The following is a 19,679-nucleotide window of genomic DNA, read 5'->3' as shown; positions in this document are numbered from 1 at the left end:
TTTTTAATTGAAAATTTCACACATAATTTGGACCTAATTCTGCAGACCGTTTATTTAGATCTAATGGACAGAACTGGCTTGTTTGCAGGTTGCTAACCTCTCCTGCCTGTACTTTAATGTGAAAGTGGATACCTTTGGCTGTTAGGAGGGACACCAGTCACCCTGTCTATTCCCTCTTCTAGGACTGCCTTTTCTTTTTCCCCCACTTCTCATAGGCATAATTTAATTTGTAAGTTTTCTCTTAATGTTTTTGCTGAATTTCATGTGAAAGAATAAACAAATGTTAATAACACATCAATATTAAGTAGTAATTAGCAATATAACAAGAATTAATTACATGTTATATAATGTATAATGCATCTAATATATTAATAAGTATTGTTTATATAAACTTAACATATATACATAAATATAAATATTAAATATAAGCATATTAATATATTTTCAATGTTAATTATGTCAATAAGCAATATTTATTATATCTTATTATAAAAAATACATACCATGATTTTAGCTCCTCCTACACACTCAAAGGCAAAGTCCACACCTCCATTGGTCATTTCAACGATGACCTCTTGAATGGGTTTGTCTAGGTCTTTAGGATTGAGGCAGTCAGTGGCTCCAAGGGCTTTGGCCTTTGTAAACTTCTCACTATTGATGTCAATAGCTATGATTCGGGAAGCTCCTGATGCTTTACAACCCATTACAGCAGAGAGACCGACACCTCCTAGGCCAAAGATGGCACAGGTAGAACCAGGTGTGACCTGCAGGCAAGAACATTATAAATTAACTTTTCAAGCAGCTGGTCCCATTTTTGAAAAAAGGACAGAGTGAAGCGGGAGCAAAAAAAGGGACAGAGTTAAGTGGGGGCAGGAACAGATATATTAAAGCCTGTCTGTTGTAAAGCTAAATGATATAGCTAAATGGGGGAAATTTGCCAATGTGAAAATATATGAATCACTGGCTAAATTTGAAGAAACATTTGAGGGCTATTAGAATTAGAATTATCAGCTCATAATTCTACAAACTCAAGTAAAAATCATTCTCTTGTCTTCCTTTTCCCTTTAGTGTTATGAGAACAAAAACTGAAGCCCAGACATTTTAAAGGGCTTATTGGTTTCTTTTTAAAATAGATCTTCCCTGGTGGCTCAGACGGTAAAGCGTCTGCCTACAATGCAGGAGACCTGGGTTCAATCCCTGGGTCAGGAATATCTCCTGGAGAAGGAAATGGCAACCTACTCCAGTATTCTTGCCTGGAAAATCCCATGGACGGAGGAGCCTGGTAGGCTACAGCCCGTGGGGTTGCAAAGAGTTGGACAAGACTGAGCAACTTCACTTTAAATAGATCACAAGCCCCAATGTCGCAGGACTATTTACATATGAATATACGTATATGTATAACTGACTCATTTCACTGTACACCTGAAACTAACACAACATTGTAAATCAACTATATTGCATTATAAAATAAAAAATTAAATTTAACTTAGATATAGATCAAAAAAGTCACAAGTAATTTGACATCTGTATTTCTAATAAGTTTTTTTTGTTTTTTTTTGGTATTAATGTTGTGATTGGTTTTGAATGACCAATAATATGCCTCTGAATATGAATTAATGTTATCATCCTAAATCATCACTTCATTCAAATGGAACAAAGAAGGTATGTTTTTGCATGGTATTGAAAGATTTTTATTATCTTGGTCCTATATCTTTCAACTTCTCCATAATAATCCCAGTATTACAACTACAGCCAAATGTTGCAGTTTTCTTTCCCCATGCCTTAGTTCATGCTATTCCCTCAGCTTGATGTGCTTTTCACCTTATTTCCTTTAGTCACAATATAATCTGTATGTCTAGATCTAACTTAAATCACACTCCACCCTTGAAATGTTTCTTGATTCTACAATTAGAAATTAGTACCCATCTTTTTGCATTTTCTATATCATTTAATTCGAAATTAGTTTTGAATGATTTTGTGTGTGTGCACGTGGACTAAAGTCCTTGAGGGCATATAATCTTTAATATTGATATCAACTAGTCTTCTGTATGTTTTGTCTGTAGTAAATGTTTGTTACATTGAATTCAACAGAAACATAATATGTGAAATGACAAGGAAAGCTGCAGTAACTGGAATATGCTATTTTGTAGAGTGGTATAGTGGGAAAAATACTATACAGAGATGTGTTCGATTAATATTTTCCAGTGGTGATAAGAACCTGTTAGAATTAAAAGCATAAACACAAGAGAAAGAGAAAATGTGTCCAGGAAAAGTCCTTGATATATTCTAATTTGAAAACAAAACCATTAAGGAAAGAGAGACTTTTTTACTTTAGTTTACATGTCATACTCTGGAGAAGGCAATGGCACCCCGCTCCAGTACTCTTGCCTGGAAAATCCCATGGATGGAGGAGCCTGGTAGGCTGCAGTTCATGGGGTCACTAAGAGTTGGACACGACTGAGTGACTTCACTTTCGCTTTTCACTTTCATGCATTGGAGAAGGAAATGGGAACCCACTCCAGTGTTCTTGCCTTGAGAATCCCAGGAATGGGGGAGCCTGGTGGGCTGCTGTCTATGGGGTCACACAGAGCCAGACATGACTGAAGTGACTTAGCAGCCGCAGCAGCAGCAGCAGACATGAATACACTGGCTTTTGCCACTCAGGGAAAAAGAATATATATATTTTGCAAATATTCAGAACACTGTTCTATACATACTGTGTAATCTTTACTATGATACTGTGGCATGAGTTTAGTATATTTCCAAATATATTTCTCCAGAGACTGTTATAAATTTCACCAGTAAGTCTAACTGGAAGTAGACATGCATTTTTCTCATTGAAGCAATGTTGTACACAGTTGTCGTGCATAGCTTACAACAGTGCATAAACTGAATACACTGTACCAATTGTGTTATAAACTGGACATTTGTGTGTAAAAGTGTCTTTAATTGCAGTTTGGGGTGGGGGGTCATTATAAAGTATTGTTTCTTTTTTTGTTTGTGTTAGTTGCTTAGTCGTGTCCGACTCTATACAACCCCATCGACTGTAGCCCACCAGGCTTCTCTATCCATGGGATTCTCCAGGCAAGAATACTGGAGTGGATTGCCATGCCCTTCTCCTAGAGATCTTCCCGATCCAGGGATTGAAGCCCAGTCTCCTGCATTGCAGGTGAATTCTTTACCATCTGAGCTACAAGGGAAGGTTTTCAGGTATCAGTCAATCAGTCAGTCAGTTCAGTCACTCAGTTGTGTCCGACTCTTTGCGACCCCATGAATCACAGCACGCCAGGCCTCCCTGTCCATCACCATCTCCCGGAGTTCACTCAGACTCGCGTCCATCGAGTCCGTGATGCCATCCAGGCACCTAATCCTCTGTCGTCCCCTTCTCCTCCTGCCCCCAATCCCTCCCAGCATCAGAGTCTTTTCCAATGAGTCAACTCTTCACATGAGGTGGCCAAAGTACTGGACTTTCAGCTTTAGCATCATTCCTTCCAAAGAAATCCCAGGGCTGATCTCCTTCAGGATGGATTGGTTGGATCTCCTTGCAGTCCAAGGGACTCTCAAGAGTCTTCTCCAACACCACAGTTCAAAAGCATCAATTCTTCGGTGCTCAGCCTTCTTCACAGTCCAACTCTCACATCCATACATGACCACTGGAAAAACCATAGCCTTGACTAGATGGACCTTAGTCAGCAAAGTAATGTCTCTGCTTTTGAATATGCTATCTAGGTTGGTCAAAACTTTTCTTCCAAGGAGTAAGCGTCTTTTGATTTCATGGCTGCAGTCACCATCTGCAGTGATTTTGGAGCCCCCCAAAATAAAGTCTGACACTGTTTCCACTGTTTCCCCGTCTATTTCCCATGAAGTGATGGGACCAGATGCCATGATCTTCGTTTTCTGAATGTTGAGCTTTAAGCCCACTTTTTCACTCTCCTCTTTTACTTTCATCAAGAGGCTTTTTAGTTCCTCTTCAATTTCTGCCATAAGGGTGGTATCTGTATATCTGAGGTTATTGATATTTCTCCCAGCAGTCTTGATTCCAGCCTGTGTTTCTTCCAGCCCAGCGTTTCTCATGATGTACTCTGCATATAAGTTATATGAGCAGGGTGACAATATACAGCCTTGACGTACTCCTTTTCCTATTTGGAACCAGTCTGTTGTTCCATGTCCAGTTCTAACTGTTGCTTCCTGACCTGCAAACAGATTTCTCAAGAGGCAGATCAGGTGGTCTGGTATTCCCATCTCTTTCAGTATTTTCCACAGTTTATTGTGATCCACACAGTCAAAGGCTTTGGCATAGTCAATAAAGCAGAAATAGATGTTTTTCGGGAACTCTCTTGCTTTTTCCATGATCCAGCGGAGGTTGGCAATTTGATCTTATAATCCCAATTAAAAATAGAGCTTTAAATAGTGTGTGATTATCTATCTACAGGCAACACTCTTAGGACATTTTTATGCTTTCAGAGATCTCTATGAAATGTAAGTAATTTGGCAATAAAAGATGCAAACAGATTGAAAAGAACAAGGAGTTCTGGTGATGCTGGGGGAATGGTCCTTAATAATTAATCAGAGTTATTGCATCACTTTTCTTCTCAGAGGTAAATTAAAAATTACTAAAGCTCTTGCCTTTTTCTAGATTACTGACAATTCACTTCTTTTTACTTGCTCCTATCAAATTTATTTCTCTTTTTTGAGTATGTCATGAGGTGGATTAGCTGTTCTTCAGCATCAGGAAGAACAGATTCTGGGAATTTAGGTAAGCTTTGACTAGATTTTTTTTTTTTTTAGTTTTTTATTTTTTAAATTTTAAAATCTTTAATTCTTACATGCGTTCCCAAACATGAACCCCCCTCCCACCTCCCTCCCCATAACATCTCTCTGGGTCATCCCCACGCACCAGCCCCAAGCATGCTGTATCCTGTGTCAGACATAGACTGGCGATTCAATTCTTACATGATAGTATACATGTTAGAATGCCATTCTCCCAAATCATCCCACCCTCTCCCTCTCCCTCTGAGTCCAAAAGTCCATTATACACATCTGTGTCTTTTTTCCTGTCTTGCATACAGGGTCGTCATTGCGATCTTCCTAAATTCCATATATATGTGTTAGTATACTATATTGGTGTTTTTCTTTCTGGCTTACTTCACTCTGTATAATCGGCTCCAGTTTCATCCATCTCATCAGAACTGATTCAAATGAATTCTTTTTAACGGCTGAGTAATACTCCATTGTGTATATGTACCACAGCTTTCTTATCCATTCATCTGCTGATGGACATCTAGGTTGTTTCCATGTCCTGGCTATTGTAAACAGTGCTGCGATGAACATTGGGGTACACGTGTCTCTTTCAATTCTGGTTTCCTCAGTGTGTATGCCCAGCAGTGGGATTGCTGGGTCATAAGGTAGTTCTATTTGCAATAAAAATATGGAATGCTTCATGAATTTGCGTGTCATCCTTGCGCAGGGGCCATGCTAATCTTCTCTGTATCGTTCCAATTTTAGTATATGTGCTGCCGAAGCGAGCACAGCTTTGACTAGATTTAAAAGAAAATTATGGCTGAATCTCAAGGCTTAATATCCCTGAAGAAAGACTCCAGTGGTAGAAGGTGATAGTCGACATGGAGTCCAGAAAAGGGCAGGGTGAAAAGGTGGCTGTGGTGGTGGTGGTGCTGGCGATTGTAGCCAAGAACAGTAATTCTTTCCTGTGTCTCCAGTGTTATCTAGAGGAAAATATGCCTGGACTTCCAGGGTCACATCAGCTTTTAACTCCTCCCAGCTAACAATGCCCTTCCTGTAGGAGCCTTCAGATTATAGTTTCACTTCCCATATAGTCTTAAATTTTTGCTAATGAATAAATGAATGAATCAATTTTTAGAAAGAGATAATATACTGAGATCCAAGAATAGCATCCCTATCTGCTTGACTGATACAATTCTCAACAAAAAGTTGTATCTTGATATTTTGGCTACTAGATCAGCCTTTTATTTTGGTTAGGCTAACTTCATTTTCTTGACACTGAACAACTCTATGTGATCTTATAAAAAAGAACAGTTGGAATGCAAAGCTGAGGACCAAGCCTCACCAAGATGTTTTAGGGATTACATATGAACCCAGCTTTATTCATTCACTTGCTGAAAACTTTCCAACCTCATACTATGTGCCAGGCACAAGGCTAGGCTCCAGAGCCATCACGATGAACAAGAGAGAATTCTTGTCCTTATGGAGCAAATCATCTAATAAGAAGGAGAAATAAGTGGGAAATATCTCCATAGTGTGATAAGAAGGAAGAAAGGGATAAATACAGATACTTTAGGGGAAACTGTGAGGGATGCCCAATGCATGCCTGGGAGGATGGAGTAGGTTTCCAATGGGAAGTGGCAAATAACTGGAGTCAGACAGAAGAAGTGGGGGGGCTTTCCAGGCAGTGTTGGTGGGAGCCAGGTGTGAAAAGTCTAGAGGCCATATTTAGAACCCAGAGCCTGGGGGTCAGGCCCAGGGGAACAGCGAGCCATGAAAGGAAATAGAAAGGATGACTAGCATATTGAAGGAAAAGGGGACTACTTAAAGGGGAATGAAATCTCCAGATTTTGTTGTTTAGGAAGACCACTCTGGTTGCATTTTGCGGTTTAGAGTTAAGGGATAAAGATTGATGTCAAGGAGGTTCAAATGAGGTCACCAGTATTCTTGCCTGGGAAATCGCACGGACAGAGGAGCCTTGTGGGCTACAATCCATTGGGTTGCAAAGAGTTGGAGACAACTTAGCAACTGAGCATGCAAAATCCTGCAGAAGTGGTAGAGTGGGGTTTGAACCTACATGTGCCTGACTCTGGCAGCTCTGTGCTTTCTCTCAGCCTCCTGAAGCTCAGAATGAGGCCCTTGAAATAGGCAGAGAGCGAGCGCTAGTGGACGGATGGAGAGAGGGAGAAAGGGTAACTGAGGACAGGACGACAAGAAAGATGGATAGTGTGCTCAGATCTGCCTGTGGGGGAGCGCTTGGAGGCAAGGGGGTGGGTTCACCTATCCAGCGTGCTGCATGGGGACAGCGAGGGCAGCCTGGGGACCAGCTTCTCAGGTGGCACCAGAGGGAGGAGGAAGTGGGAGTGGATGGAAGGGGAGCCTTTGCTTGCAGGCAGGCAGTACAAATTAAAAAAAAAAAAAAAAAAAAGGAGGTCGTTTGAAGCATCCAAGTGATAGTGAGATCTCTCTAGTCTGTCAGTTGAAGAGCTTTGTAAAAGCTTCTAAATTCTAACATGGAATTTCAGGGACACATCTTGCCACCATCAGGACTGCCATCTGAGACCCTCCCTTGAAGCCACATAGGGGCAAAGTGAGACATAGAGATGAATTACTACACTTGAGAGAGAGGAAATGGCAACCCACTCCAGTATTCTTGCCTGGAGAATCCCATGGACAGAGGAACCTGGCTACAAACAGTTCACGGGGTCGGACACGACTGAGCGACTTCACTTTCTTTCACTTTCACTTTCTAATCTGCTGCATCAAGGAGAAACTAGGTGGCTATATGGGTGTAGTTTCTGTTGTCTCTTGACCGGATCTGCTGCTCCAGGACAAGGGACATATTTAGGGGACATGTTTAAGCAGACTGTACTTAAATCAGGGATAGTCAATAATCTAACATAGTAGTAAAGGAAAGGAAATGAACATGAACTGGGTGCCAGCTATATGCTAGCCTCTGGGCCAGATGCCTTGCATATGTAATATGATTTAATTATCCCCACAACTATTTGTGGTAGATATTACAGTAGAGAGAGGAGTGGAGAGGGTAAATATCTTGCCTAGAGTCACCAAGGTAATAAATGACAGAGCCAGTTTTTGAAGATAAATCTGGCTGCTTTATCATGCTGCCTCCCAGTGATATCTGTCTTACACAGCCTGGTGATTAACCATTTTACCTTGGCATTGTTGATGACAGCTCCATAGCCAGTTGAAAATGCACATCCAAGCAGACAAACTCTCTCTAAATTGGCATCGTCCTCTAGTTTGGCAAGGTTGACATCTGAGACCACAGTGTATTGACTGAAGGTACTGGTCCCCATGAAATGGTAAATTGGTTTTCCTTTGCAGGTAAACCTACTAGTTCCATCTTCCATTAATTTTTGATCACCAACAGGATTTTTAAAATTCCTAGGGAAAAAAAGATACAAAAAAGGGAAAGTTGATGGACAACTGATAACTTTCCTGAAGAAAAGTACCTACCAGCTCCCTGATGCAAGCACCTACCTTCCCCAGTTTGGACTATTTTCAAGTAAATCTCAGACATCACTGTTTCATCTGTAAATATTTCAGTATGTGTCTCTAAAAGATGCTTTTAATTCTACAGATTTCATTTGGTTGGTATGTCTCTAATGTCTCTTGATTTATAGGTTCTCACCCTATCCCTTGTTTGTTCCCCTGCAGTTTTTTTGTTGAATAAATAGTTATTTGTCCTACAGAATTTTCTTCAATCTAGATTTTTCTGATTATGTTCCTGTAATCTGGTTTAACATATTTCTCCATCACTGTATTTCCCCTAAACTAGTATTTTTGATTTAAATGTTTGATCTGATTCGAATTTTATGTTTTTGTAGGAATATTGCTAAAACAGTGTAGTTTATTTTCTCCTGGAGGCATGTAATAGCTCATCTCTTTGTGATCCTGGAAAGAACTGATGGTCATTGTCAAAATCTGTTATTTCATTAGAGGTTTGCAAAAGGGTCTATTCATTTTTTGAATATCTGCAACAACCCTGTGAAGTAGGTATTATTATTGTCTCCTTTTTATAGATGAGTAAATTGAGGCACAGTATGGGCAGAAGAGCCTGGAGGGCTATGGTGCATTGAGTCGCAAAGAGTCCAACATGGCTGTAGCCACTGAGCACGCATGCATGCATAGATATGAGTAGTAAAATTTTAGCTTCTGAAATAACTAGTTTCAGTTAGCATTAAAGATAAATATTTCGTTTCTATAGTCTAAGTAAAAAATAAGGCAATTAAGATTTTTGACTCCGGATCCAGACTGCCTAGGTTCAAAATCTAGCTCCAATCCGTGTGGCCTTGGAATAAATTACTGTGACACATTGCATTTCTCTCTCATCCTCTGTAGAAGTGAGAGGGTAACAGGCAGGTAAGGAACTGAAAATCAGTCTGGGATGCCATCAGGTATATCCCTGATGCATCTCCACCCCGCCTCGGTGGTAGAACCGGGAGGTATGAGTATGGTGCCTGCGTCAGTAAGGGACAGGCTAAGTCAGACCAGGGAAGGAAAGCTTCGGTGGAAAGTCTGTCTACATCCCCATCTAGAGCAGGGAGGGACGCCTCCGGTAGAAAGATGGCACTGGTCACTTTTTCCTCTCTTACAGATGGGAGCTAACAATTCCAGCCTCACTCCTTTGAACTGTATCCTGAAAAACTGGGGTAGATTTGATCCTTAGAGCTTAAAGACGGTATGCCTGATCTTCCTATGTGGTACTGCATGGCCACGGTATCCATTGGAGGAAGGCAAACGGTGGCCAGTTGGAGGGTCTCTTAATTATAATACTATTTTACAATTAGACCAGTTCTGTAGAAAACAAGGGGAATGGGTAGAAGTAGCATATGTGTTGACCTTTTTCTCTGCAAGACATGCCAGACTTATGTCCTAAGGGTGTAGATTTGGGTATGAAACCTTCAGCTCCCTCCTGTCCTCCTAATTTGCCCCTGTACCCAGGGCTCCAAACTGAAAGTCAGCTCCCCCCCGTCCCCGCCCAGAAGGGTTGCCTCAGTAGAAACCCAAACTGAGATTCAAACTGCCCAAGTAGAGGTCCAAACAACCCCTGGCTTGTTATGACCTCAGACTATGCTGGTTTCAAAGAAATTCAGACAGTTGAAGTAAGAGAAGCTCAGACAGCTGTAAGGTGAGTGCAGAGGGAAAAAGAGTGAGCTGGGCAGTCAGGCAAGTAAAAGGAAATTTATTAGAGGGAAAAGAGAGAGTGACTGGCTCTTAAGGAGAACCAGTGTTCTCTCTTTCTGACAGAGTCCTTCTTATACCAGTGAAAAATTCTGTGAAGAGATGGTCACATAGCCAGAGGTCTGGAATCTGGTGGTCTTGCAGCTTTGAGAAGATAAGTGCCAGTGAGATAACAGGATGCCATTTGGGCAATTTGGTCAGTCTCACAGATCACTGTGATTTTATTCTTCATTTGCAAGGTCGACATAATGAGCCATCTTATCAATGAGACCCCATGTGGGCCCTATCATTCCAGCCTTTTTGATTTCGGATAAGGGCCAAAGGTCAATCTTCTGTAACTGCTTCCCTCAGGACAGGGGCATCATGGGGGTAAGATAAAACATTGTAGGGGTTAGATAAGAAAAGGTTGGAATGTGGGTCAAGGGGATTTGTGTGGGGTCAAAGTGTTTGATAATCTGAGTGAGTTAGAAGTAGCTCATGGATAGTTCAGTTGGTGAAGGCTTGTAAGCGGTCTTGCCACTGTAAGAGTTACCCTGGGCTCCATAGAGGTAATGAGAGTCGGGGCCTGGGGCCCTGGGCACCTTCAGTCTTCAGTGGCAAGTCTGTGGAAGCTGGGCAGAGCTGGTCGGAGGACTCCTGCTCGGAACCAGGAGGGGAATGTCCGGATCCCTGGAGGTGGACTTGGGCAGTTGACCTTCCAATGTCCTGTTATGCCACAGCTGGGACATGAACCTGGAGGGGGCCTTGGCTTTAGGCACGAGAGGGTCCAGTGGCCTTCTTTGCCGCATTTGAAGCAGGGTCCAGGTGGCTTCCTTTCTTTGTTGGTTGATGGTGGCTTGGAGCCACGTAGGGCAAGGGCTAAAAGGTGGCATTTCGCCTGATCTCTCTGGGCCTTCTCTAGCTTTGACTATTCTTCCCGGTTATTGAAACTCTTAAAGGCTAAATTTAAAAGGTCTTGTTGAGGGGTTTGAGGGCCTTCTGCCTTTTTTAGTTTCTTTCGGATATCTGGGGACAACTGGGAGATAAAATTGGTGTTAAGGACAATGGTGCCCTCTGCTGAAGTGGGGTCTAATTTTGTATATTTTTGTAGTGGTTCTGTTAACCTGGCTAGAAATTGTACTGGGTTTTCATCTAGCCCTTGAGTTATTTCCTGGAGCTTATCAAAGTTGACGGCTTTATGCCCTGCCTTTTTTTTTTTTTTTTTTTTAATGCCCTGCCTTTTGAAGGCCCACAGTGAGACAAGCAACCATGTGATTATGGGGTACTCATCCAGGTCTCCCTGCCTGATAATCCCAGTTGGGATCTTCTTGGGTGACAGCTGTCGCCCCTATGGGCTTCGGGTCATCTGTCATATGTATCTCATCAGCATGCACCTGAAAGGCTTGCCATACTCATTCTTTCTCTTCTGGGAGAAGAGTGGAGGAAAGTGATGTAAATATCATGCCAGGTTAAGTCATAAGACTGGGTAAGACACTTGAATTCTTTTAGATAATTATCCAGGTATGAGGAGAAGGAGCCAAGATGCTTTTCAGTCTGAGATAGATCGTGAGAGAGAATGGGACATGAACCCTAACAATGCCTTCTGCTCCAGCTACTTCCCCTGAAGGGAGGACTGGAGCAGGGGAAGGAGTGGGGTCCTGCAGTGAAGTTTCCCATTTTAAAGTTGTTCAGGACTGGCTATGGGGAGGAAATCTAGGGAGGTCTGGGTAAAGCCTTGGGACCCTCAGGGTAGAGGGTGGGGCTGAGAACTCAGAGCTTATTACAGGCAAAGCCTGGGGAGGGGAGTTGGGAGCTGCCTTCAGAAAGAGGGAGAGAAGAGGGGATGTAAGGTGGAGGCTGTGGAACTGGATCTGGAGCAACTGCAAGGGGATTGGGAGTGATAAGGGGTAGTCTGTGGTTGGAAGGGTCAAGGAAGAAGAAGAAAAGTCTGAACAGGAATTGAGAGACATTGTATTAGGAGGATGTGGCCCAGAGAAGGCTAAAAGTATTTGAGAAGTAGAACAGGATTCACAGAGAAAGGGTTGAGAGCGGAGAAAGAAAGCCTGAACATAAGGGATTTCTAACCACTTGCCATTGTGGCGGCAGATGGTATCAAGGTCCCATCAGTTCAGTGGCTCAGTCGTGTCCAACTCTTTGTGACCCCATGAATTGCAGGACGCCAGGCCTCCCTGTCCATCACCAACTCCTGGAGTTCTCTCAGACTCACGTTCATTGAATCAGTGATGTCATCCAGCCACCTCATCCTCTGTCATCCCCTTCTCCTCCTGCCCCCAATCCATGCCAGCATCAGAGTCTTTTCCAATGAGTCAACTCTTCGCATGAGGTGGCCAAAGTACTGGAGTTTCAGCTTTAGCATCATTCCTTCCAAAGAAATCCCAGGGCTGATCTCCCTCAGAATGGACTGGTTGGATCTCCTTGCAGTCCAAGGGACTCTCAAGAGTCTTCTCCAACACCACAGTTCAAAAGCATCAATACTTCGGTGCTCAGCCTTTTTCACAGTCCAACTCTCACATCCATAAATGACCACAGGAAAAACCATAGCCTTGACTAGACGGACCTTAGTCGGCAAAGTAATGTCTCTGGTTTTGAATATGCTGTCTAGGTTGGTCATAACTTTTCTTCCAAGGAGTAAGCGTCTTTTAATTTTATGGCTGCAGTCACCATCTGCAGTGATTTTGGAGCCCCCCGAAAAAGAGTCTGCCACTGCTTCCACTGTTTCCCTGTCTATTTGCCATGAAGTGATGGGACCGGATGCCATGATCTTCGTTTTCTGAATGTTGAGCTTTAAGTCAACTTTTTCACTCTCCTCTTTCACTCTCATCAAGAGGCTTTTTAGTTCCTCTTCACTTTCTGCCATAAGGGTGGTATACCTCTGTATATCTGAGGTTATTGATATTCTCCCAGCAATCTTGATTCCAGCTTGTGTTTCTTCCAGTCCAGCATTTCTCATGATGTACTCTGCATATAAGTTAAATAAGCAGGATGACAATATACAGCCTTGACGTACTCCTTTTCCTATTTGGAACCAGTCTGTTATTCCATGTCCAGTTCTAACTGTTGCTTCCTGACCTGCATACAGATTTCTCAAGAGGCAGGTCAGGTGGTCTGGTATTCCCATCTCTTTCAGAATTTTCCACAGTTAATTGTGATCCACACAGTCAAAGGCTTTGGCATAGTCAATAAATCAGAAATAGATGTTTTTCGGGAACTCTCTTGCTTTTTCCATGAGCCAGCGGAGGTTGGCAATTTGATCTCTGGTTCCTCTGTCTTTCCTAAAACATCAGCTTGAACATCAGGGAGTTCACAGTTCACGTATTGCTGAAGCCTGGCTTGGAGAATTTTGAGCATTACTTTACTAGCAGGTGAGATGAGTGCAATTGTGTGGTAGTTTGAGCATTCTTTGGCATTGCCTTTCTTTGGGATTGGAAAGAAAACTGACCTTTTCCAGTCCTGTGGCCACTGCTGAGTTTTCCAAATTTGCTGGCATATTGAGTGCAGCACTTTCACAGTATCGTCTTTCAGGATTTGAAATAGCCCCACTGGAATTCCATCACCTCCACTAGCTTTGTTCGTAGTGATGCTTTCTAAGGCCCACTTGACTTCACATTCCACGTTGTCTGGCTCTAAATGAGTGATCACGCCATTATGATTATCCAGGTCGTGAAGATCTTTTTTGTATAGTTCTTCTGTGTATTCTTGCCACCTCTTCTTAATATCTTCTTCTTCTGTTAGGTCCATAGAGGAGCTCTTCCACTTTGAAGGTCAGGAAGGGTAGTGGTGAGGAGATATCCTTCGTCCAAGGTAAGGAGCAGCGGATGTGCTTTGCTGGAGCAGCTGTGAAGAGATACCCCATGCAAGGTAAGAGAAACCCAAGTAAGATGGTAGGTGTTGCAAGAGGGCATCAGAAGGCAGACACACTGAAACCATACTCACAGAAAACTAGTCAATCTAATCACACTAGGTCCACAGCCTTGTGTAACTCAATGAAACCAAGCCATGCGTGCAGGGCAACCCAAGACAGGCGGGTCATGGTGGAGAGGTGGTCCACTGGAGAAGGGAATGGCAAACCACTTCAGTATTCTTGCCTTGAGAACCCCATGAACAGTATGAGAAAGCAAAATAGTAGGATACTGGATGAGGAACTCCCCAGGTCAGTAGGTGCCCAATATGCTACTGGAGATCAGTAGAGGAATAACTCCAGAAAGAATGAAGGGATGGAGCCAAAGCAAAAACAATACCCAGCTGTGGATGTGACTGGTGATAGAAACAAAGTCTAATGCTGTAAAGAGCAATATTGCATAGGAACCTGGAATGTCAGGTCCATGAATCAAGGCAAATTGGAAGTGGTCAAACAAGAGATGGCAAGAGTGAACGTCGACGTTCTAGAAATCAGCGAGCTAAAATGGACTGGAATGGGTGAATTTAACTCACATGACCATTATATCTACTACTGTGGGCAAGAATCCCTCAGAAGAAATGGAGTAGTCATCATGGTCAGCAAAAGAGTCTGAAATGCAGTACCTGGATGCAATCTCAAAAATGACAGAATGATCTCTGTTCATTTCCAAGGCAAACCATTCAATATCACAGTTATCCAAGTCTATGCCCCAACCAGTAATGCTGAAGAAGCTGAAGGTGAACGGTTCTATGAAGACCTAGAAGACCTTGTAGACCAAACATCCAAAAAAGATGTCCTTTTCATTATAGGGGACTAGAATGCAAAAGTAGGAAGTCAAGAAACACCTGGAGTAACAAGCAAATTTGGCCTTGGAATGGGGAATGAAGCAGGGCAAAGACTAATAGAGTTTTGCCAAGAAAATGCACTGGTCATAGCAAACACCCTCTTCCAACAACACAAGAGAAGATTCTACACATGAACATCACCAGATGGTCAACACCGGAATCAGATTGATTCTGTTCTTTGCAGCCAAAGATGGAGAAGCTCTATAAAGTCAGCAAAAATAAGACCGGGAGCTGACTGTGGCTCAGATCATGAACTCCTTATTACCAAATTCAGACTTAAATTAAAGAAAGTAGAGAAAACCGCTAGACCATTTAGGTATGACCTAAATCAAATCCCTTATGATTACATAGTGGAAGTGAGAAATAGATTTAAGGGCCTAGATCTGATAGATAGAGTGCCTGATGAACTAGGGAAAGAGGTTCGTGACATTGTACAGGAGACAGGGATCAAGACCATCCCCATGGAAAAGAAATGCAAAAAAGCAAAATGGCTGTCTGGGGAGGCCTTACAAATAGCTGAGAAAAGAAGAGAGGTGAAAAGCAAAGGAGAAAAGGAAAGATATAGCATTTGAATGCAGAGTTCCAAAGAATAGCAAGAAGAGATAAGAAAGCCTTCTTCAGTGATCAAGGTTCCATAGAGTATTATAATTGAGAGTTCTGTTTTCTGGCCATTGGAGCCTGTTATCAAGTGTATTGTGCCAGCCAGTGTTAGTATTGTAAATAAGCCTTTTTGGTCTTATCTCCCCTTGGAAGCCCAAGGCTTTTAGGTTTTGGAGAAGGCATCTTCAGTTCAGTTCAGTCGCTCAGTCTAGTCTGACTCTTTGCGACCCCATGAATCGCAGCACGCCAGGCCTCCCTGTCCATCACCATCTCCCAGAGTTCACTCAGACTCACGTCCATCGAGTCCGTGATGCCATCCGGCCATCTCATCCTCGGTCGCCCCCTTTTCCTCCTGCCCCCAATCCCTCCCAGCATCAGGGACTTTTCCAATGAGTTAGCTCTTCACATAAGGTGGCCAAAGTACTGGAGTTTCAGCTTTAGCATCATTCCTTCCAAAGAAATCCCAGGGCTGATCTCCTTCAGAATGGACTAGTTGGATCTCCTTGCAGTCCAAGGGACTCTCAAGAGTCTTCTCCAACACCACAGTTCAAAAACATCAATTCTTCAGTGCTCAGCCTTCTTCACAGTCCATCTCTCACATCCATACATGACCGCAGGAAAAACCATAGCCTTGACTAGACAGACCTTAGTAGGCAAAGTAATGTTTCTGGTTTTGAATATGCTACCTAGGTTGGTCATAACTTTTCTTCAAGGAGTAAGTGTCTTTTAATTTCATGGCTGCAGTCACCATCTGCAGTGATTTTGGAGCCCCCCAAAATAAAGTCTGACACTGTTTCCACTGTTTCCCCGTCTATTTCCCATGAAGTGATGGGACCAGATGCCATGATCTTCGTTTTCTGAATGTTGAGCTTTAAGCCCACTTTTTCACTCTCCTCTTTCACTTTCATCAAGAGGCTTTTTAGCTCCTCTTCACTTTCTGCCATAAGGGTGGTGTCATCTGCATATCTGAGGTTATTGAGATTTCTCCCGGCAATCTTGATTCCAGCTTGTGTTTCTTCCAGTCCAGCGTTTCTCTTGATGTACTCTGCATATAAGTTAAATAAGCAGGGTGACAATATACAGCCTTGACGTACTCCTTTTCCTATTTGAAACCAGTCTGTTGTTCCATGTCCAGTTCGAACTGTTGCTTCCTGATCTGCATACAGTTTTCTCAAAAGGCAAGTCAGGTGGTCTGGTATTCCAATCTCTTTCAGAGTTTTCCACAGTTTATTGTGATCCACACAGTCAAAGGCTTTGGCATAGTCAATAAATCAGAAATAGATGTTTTTCGGGAACTCTCTTGCTTTTTCCATGATCCAGCAGATGTTGGCAATTTGATCTCTGGTTCCTCTGTCTTTTCTAAAACCAGCTTGAACATCAGGGAGTTCATGGTTCACGTATTGCTGAAGACTGGCTTGGAGAGTTTTGAGCATTACTTTACTAGCATGTGAGATGAGTGCAAATGTGTGGTAGTTTGAGCATTCTTTGGCATTGCCTTTCTTTGGGATGGGAATGAAAACGGACCTTTTCCTGTCCTGTGGCCATTGCTGAGTTTTCCAAATTTGCTGGCATATTGAGTGCAGCACTTTCACAGCATCATCTTTCAGGATTTGAAACAGCTCCACTGGAATTCCATCACCTCCACTGGCTTTGTTCATAGTGATGCTTTCTAAGGCCCACTTGACTTCACATTCCAAGATGTCTGACTCTAGATTAGTGATCACATCATCATGATTATCTGGGTCGTGAAGATCTTTTTTGTACAGTTCTTCCGTGCATTTGTGCCACCGCTTCTTAATATCTTCTGCTTCTGTTAGGTCCATACCACTTCTGTCCTTTATCAAGCCCATCTTTGCATGAAACGTTCCATTGGTATCTCTAATTTTCTTGAAGAGATCTCTAGTCTTTCCCATTCTGTTCTTTTCCTCTATTTCTTTGCATTGATCTCTGAAGAAGGCTTTCTTATCTCTTCTTCCTGTTCTTTGGAACTCTGCATTCAGATGCTTATATCTTTCCTTTTCTCCTTTGCTTTTCACCTCTCTTCTTTTCACAGCTTTTTGTAAGGCCTCCCCAGACAACCATTTTGCTTTTTTGGCATTTCTTTTCCATGGGGATGGTCTTGATCCCTGTCTCCTGTACAATGTCACGAACCTCTTTCCCTTGTTCATCAGGCACTCTATCTATCAGATCTAGGCCCTTAAATCTATTTCTCACTTCCACTATGTAATCATAAGGCATTTGATTTAGGTCATACCTAAATGGTCTAGCGGTTTTCTCTACTTTCTTTAATTTAAGTCTGAATTTGGTAATAAGGAGTTCATGATCTGAGCCACAGTCAGCTCCCGGTCTTATTTTTGCTGACTTTATAGAGCTTCTCCATCTTTGGCTGCAAAGAACAGAATCAATCTGATTCCGGTGTTGACCATCTGGTTATGTCCATGTGTAGAATCTTCTCTTGTGTTGTTGGAAGAGGGTATTTGCTATGACCAGTGCATTTTCTTGGCAAAACTCTATTAGGCATCTTAGAGGAGTAGATTTTGACGGCTAGGATTGAGAATTTCCCATTGTGGCTGAATAGGGAGGTTAGACAAGGGTAAGAGCGAGGAGATAGGTCTGAGAGAATAGGCATCCCCATTCTCAGGACACTCTCAGGGAGTAATAATTGTCTGCTTTGTAATGGGAGTCCCCTATTTCAAAATCAGATGAGGCACGAGGCCCAGGGCCCGAGGACTGTGGGGATCCTCATGCCTAGTGCTAGGAATTGGAATAGAGGAGAGAGAGAGAGTCTGAGGGAATGGGATTTCTCTCACTCTCATAACTGATGGATGAAATGTGGGCTGGTATATGGATGTCACTCCAGCAAGGCAAGTGGAGAGTCCCATCCTGGAGGTCATCTCAGTTTCTTGGCAAGGTCCAAGGGAGGGGACCACTGGAGGTGGGCTTGTGAGAGGAGCCCACCCAGTTGTGGTGGATCTTCCCTCCCAGGGAAGATCAATTTCCTTTTTCTTGCCTGACTGCCCTGCTTGCTCTCTTTTTCTCTGTACTCGTCTTACAATGTGGGACCTGCTGCTGCTGCTAAGTCACTTTAGTCATGTTTGACTCTGTGCAACCCCATAGACAGCAGCCAACCAGGCTCCCCCGTCCTTGGGATTCCTCAGGCAAGAACACTGGAGTGGGTTGCCATTTCCTTCTCCAATACAATGTGGGCTCTATCAACAGCAAAAGCTAAGGGTAACATACAGGATGAGATGGAAGACAGGAGACAAAGAGATAAAGAAAAGTAGGTTTCTCCAGTCTATCCCTGGGATCATATGCGCAGAGCAGCCAGAGGGGCTGAGGAATAGCCACACAAGCTGTTGCATCTTCATGAAGCACCCACTGGGAGAAATAATCAGTCTATGAGAGTTAATAAGCCCTTTTCTTATCAAGAAATACAAAGAATCAAGGAGGATCTAGGAGACTGTTTAGAGCACCTAGAAAAATATATTAGCGCTTTTAAGGGTGTTACTCTGCTTTATGACCTTACTTGGCAGAGTGTGATGTATGTCTTGGGACAAACACTAACTCCTTCCTCAAAAACTCAAGTTTTGGGGAAAGCGGTTGCTTATGGAGATGAATGGCTTGGTAACGAATCAGTAGGGAAGATAGAGGACAAGATAGCCACCCTCCCCACTAAGAATCAGGAGGTCCCAACTATAGAATGAGATTGGGACTGTAACACAGCTAAAGAAAGATGGGATCAGAGTCATTTTGTTAGATGTGTTTTTGAAGGACTCAGGCAAACACGTGACTTTAAAATAAGTCTTTAAACTATGCCAAACTGGCAAACAGAAAACAGAACAGGAAGAGAAGGAAGCTCCTGGTGAATTCCTAGATAGACTGAGGGAAGCCCTTTGCAGATTCACCGAGACTGATCCCGAAAATGAAGAGGGAAGAGTGAACTTAAAAGATAGATTTTTCCCTCAATCGGCTCCAGATATCTGCTGTAAGCTATTAAAACAGGCATATTGGCCAGATCAGTCTTTAGATAATCTGTTGCCACAGGCTCAGACAGTCTATTCTGGCAGGGAATATGAGGAAAAGAAAGGCAGAGAATGACAAAAGAACAGGCGGAAGACCTTGTAATGGCTGTCTGAACCATTCTTAAACAGCCCGAGAAAAATTCCCAGAGGGACCCAGGTGAAAAGGGATAGGCTTGCTATTCCTGTGGAAAGGAGGGGCACCTCAAACAGGATTGCCCTCAGGCATCTAAGTCGCCCCTGGCTCCATGTCCGGTCTGCAAGGGACCACACTGGAGGAGAGACTGCCCTCAGAGGCATAGGTTTCAGGGGTCAGACTCCCAAGACAATCAGGATTGAAGGTGCCCAGGGGTCCCCACACAAGCTCCC

General features: G+C 42.9%; 1 protein-coding gene across 1 annotated transcript in view; it reads right to left on the bottom strand.

The window, feature by feature from the left end:
• The window catches only part of LOC102176872 (alcohol dehydrogenase 4), a 39,719-nt gene that overhangs the window by 10,162 nt on the left and 9,878 nt on the right, over window positions 1-19,679 (bottom strand). Inside the window, exons 5-6 of the mRNA XM_018049290.1 lie at window positions 7,917-8,148; window positions 504-764 (exon numbers count right to left, since the gene is read on the bottom strand). Coding sequence (XP_017904779.1) covers window positions 504-764; window positions 7,917-8,148 — 493 coding nt within the window. The remainder of the gene's footprint in view (window positions 1-503; window positions 765-7,916; window positions 8,149-19,679) is intronic.

Source organism: Capra hircus, chromosome 6, assembly GCF_001704415.2.
Source record: "Capra hircus breed San Clemente chromosome 6, ASM170441v1, whole genome shotgun sequence".
NCBI classification, from domain to species: Eukaryota; Metazoa; Chordata; class Mammalia; order Artiodactyla; family Bovidae; genus Capra; species Capra hircus.
The sequence above is the reverse complement of the archived record's forward strand: the minus strand, read 5'-3'. Positions and strand labels throughout refer to the sequence as shown.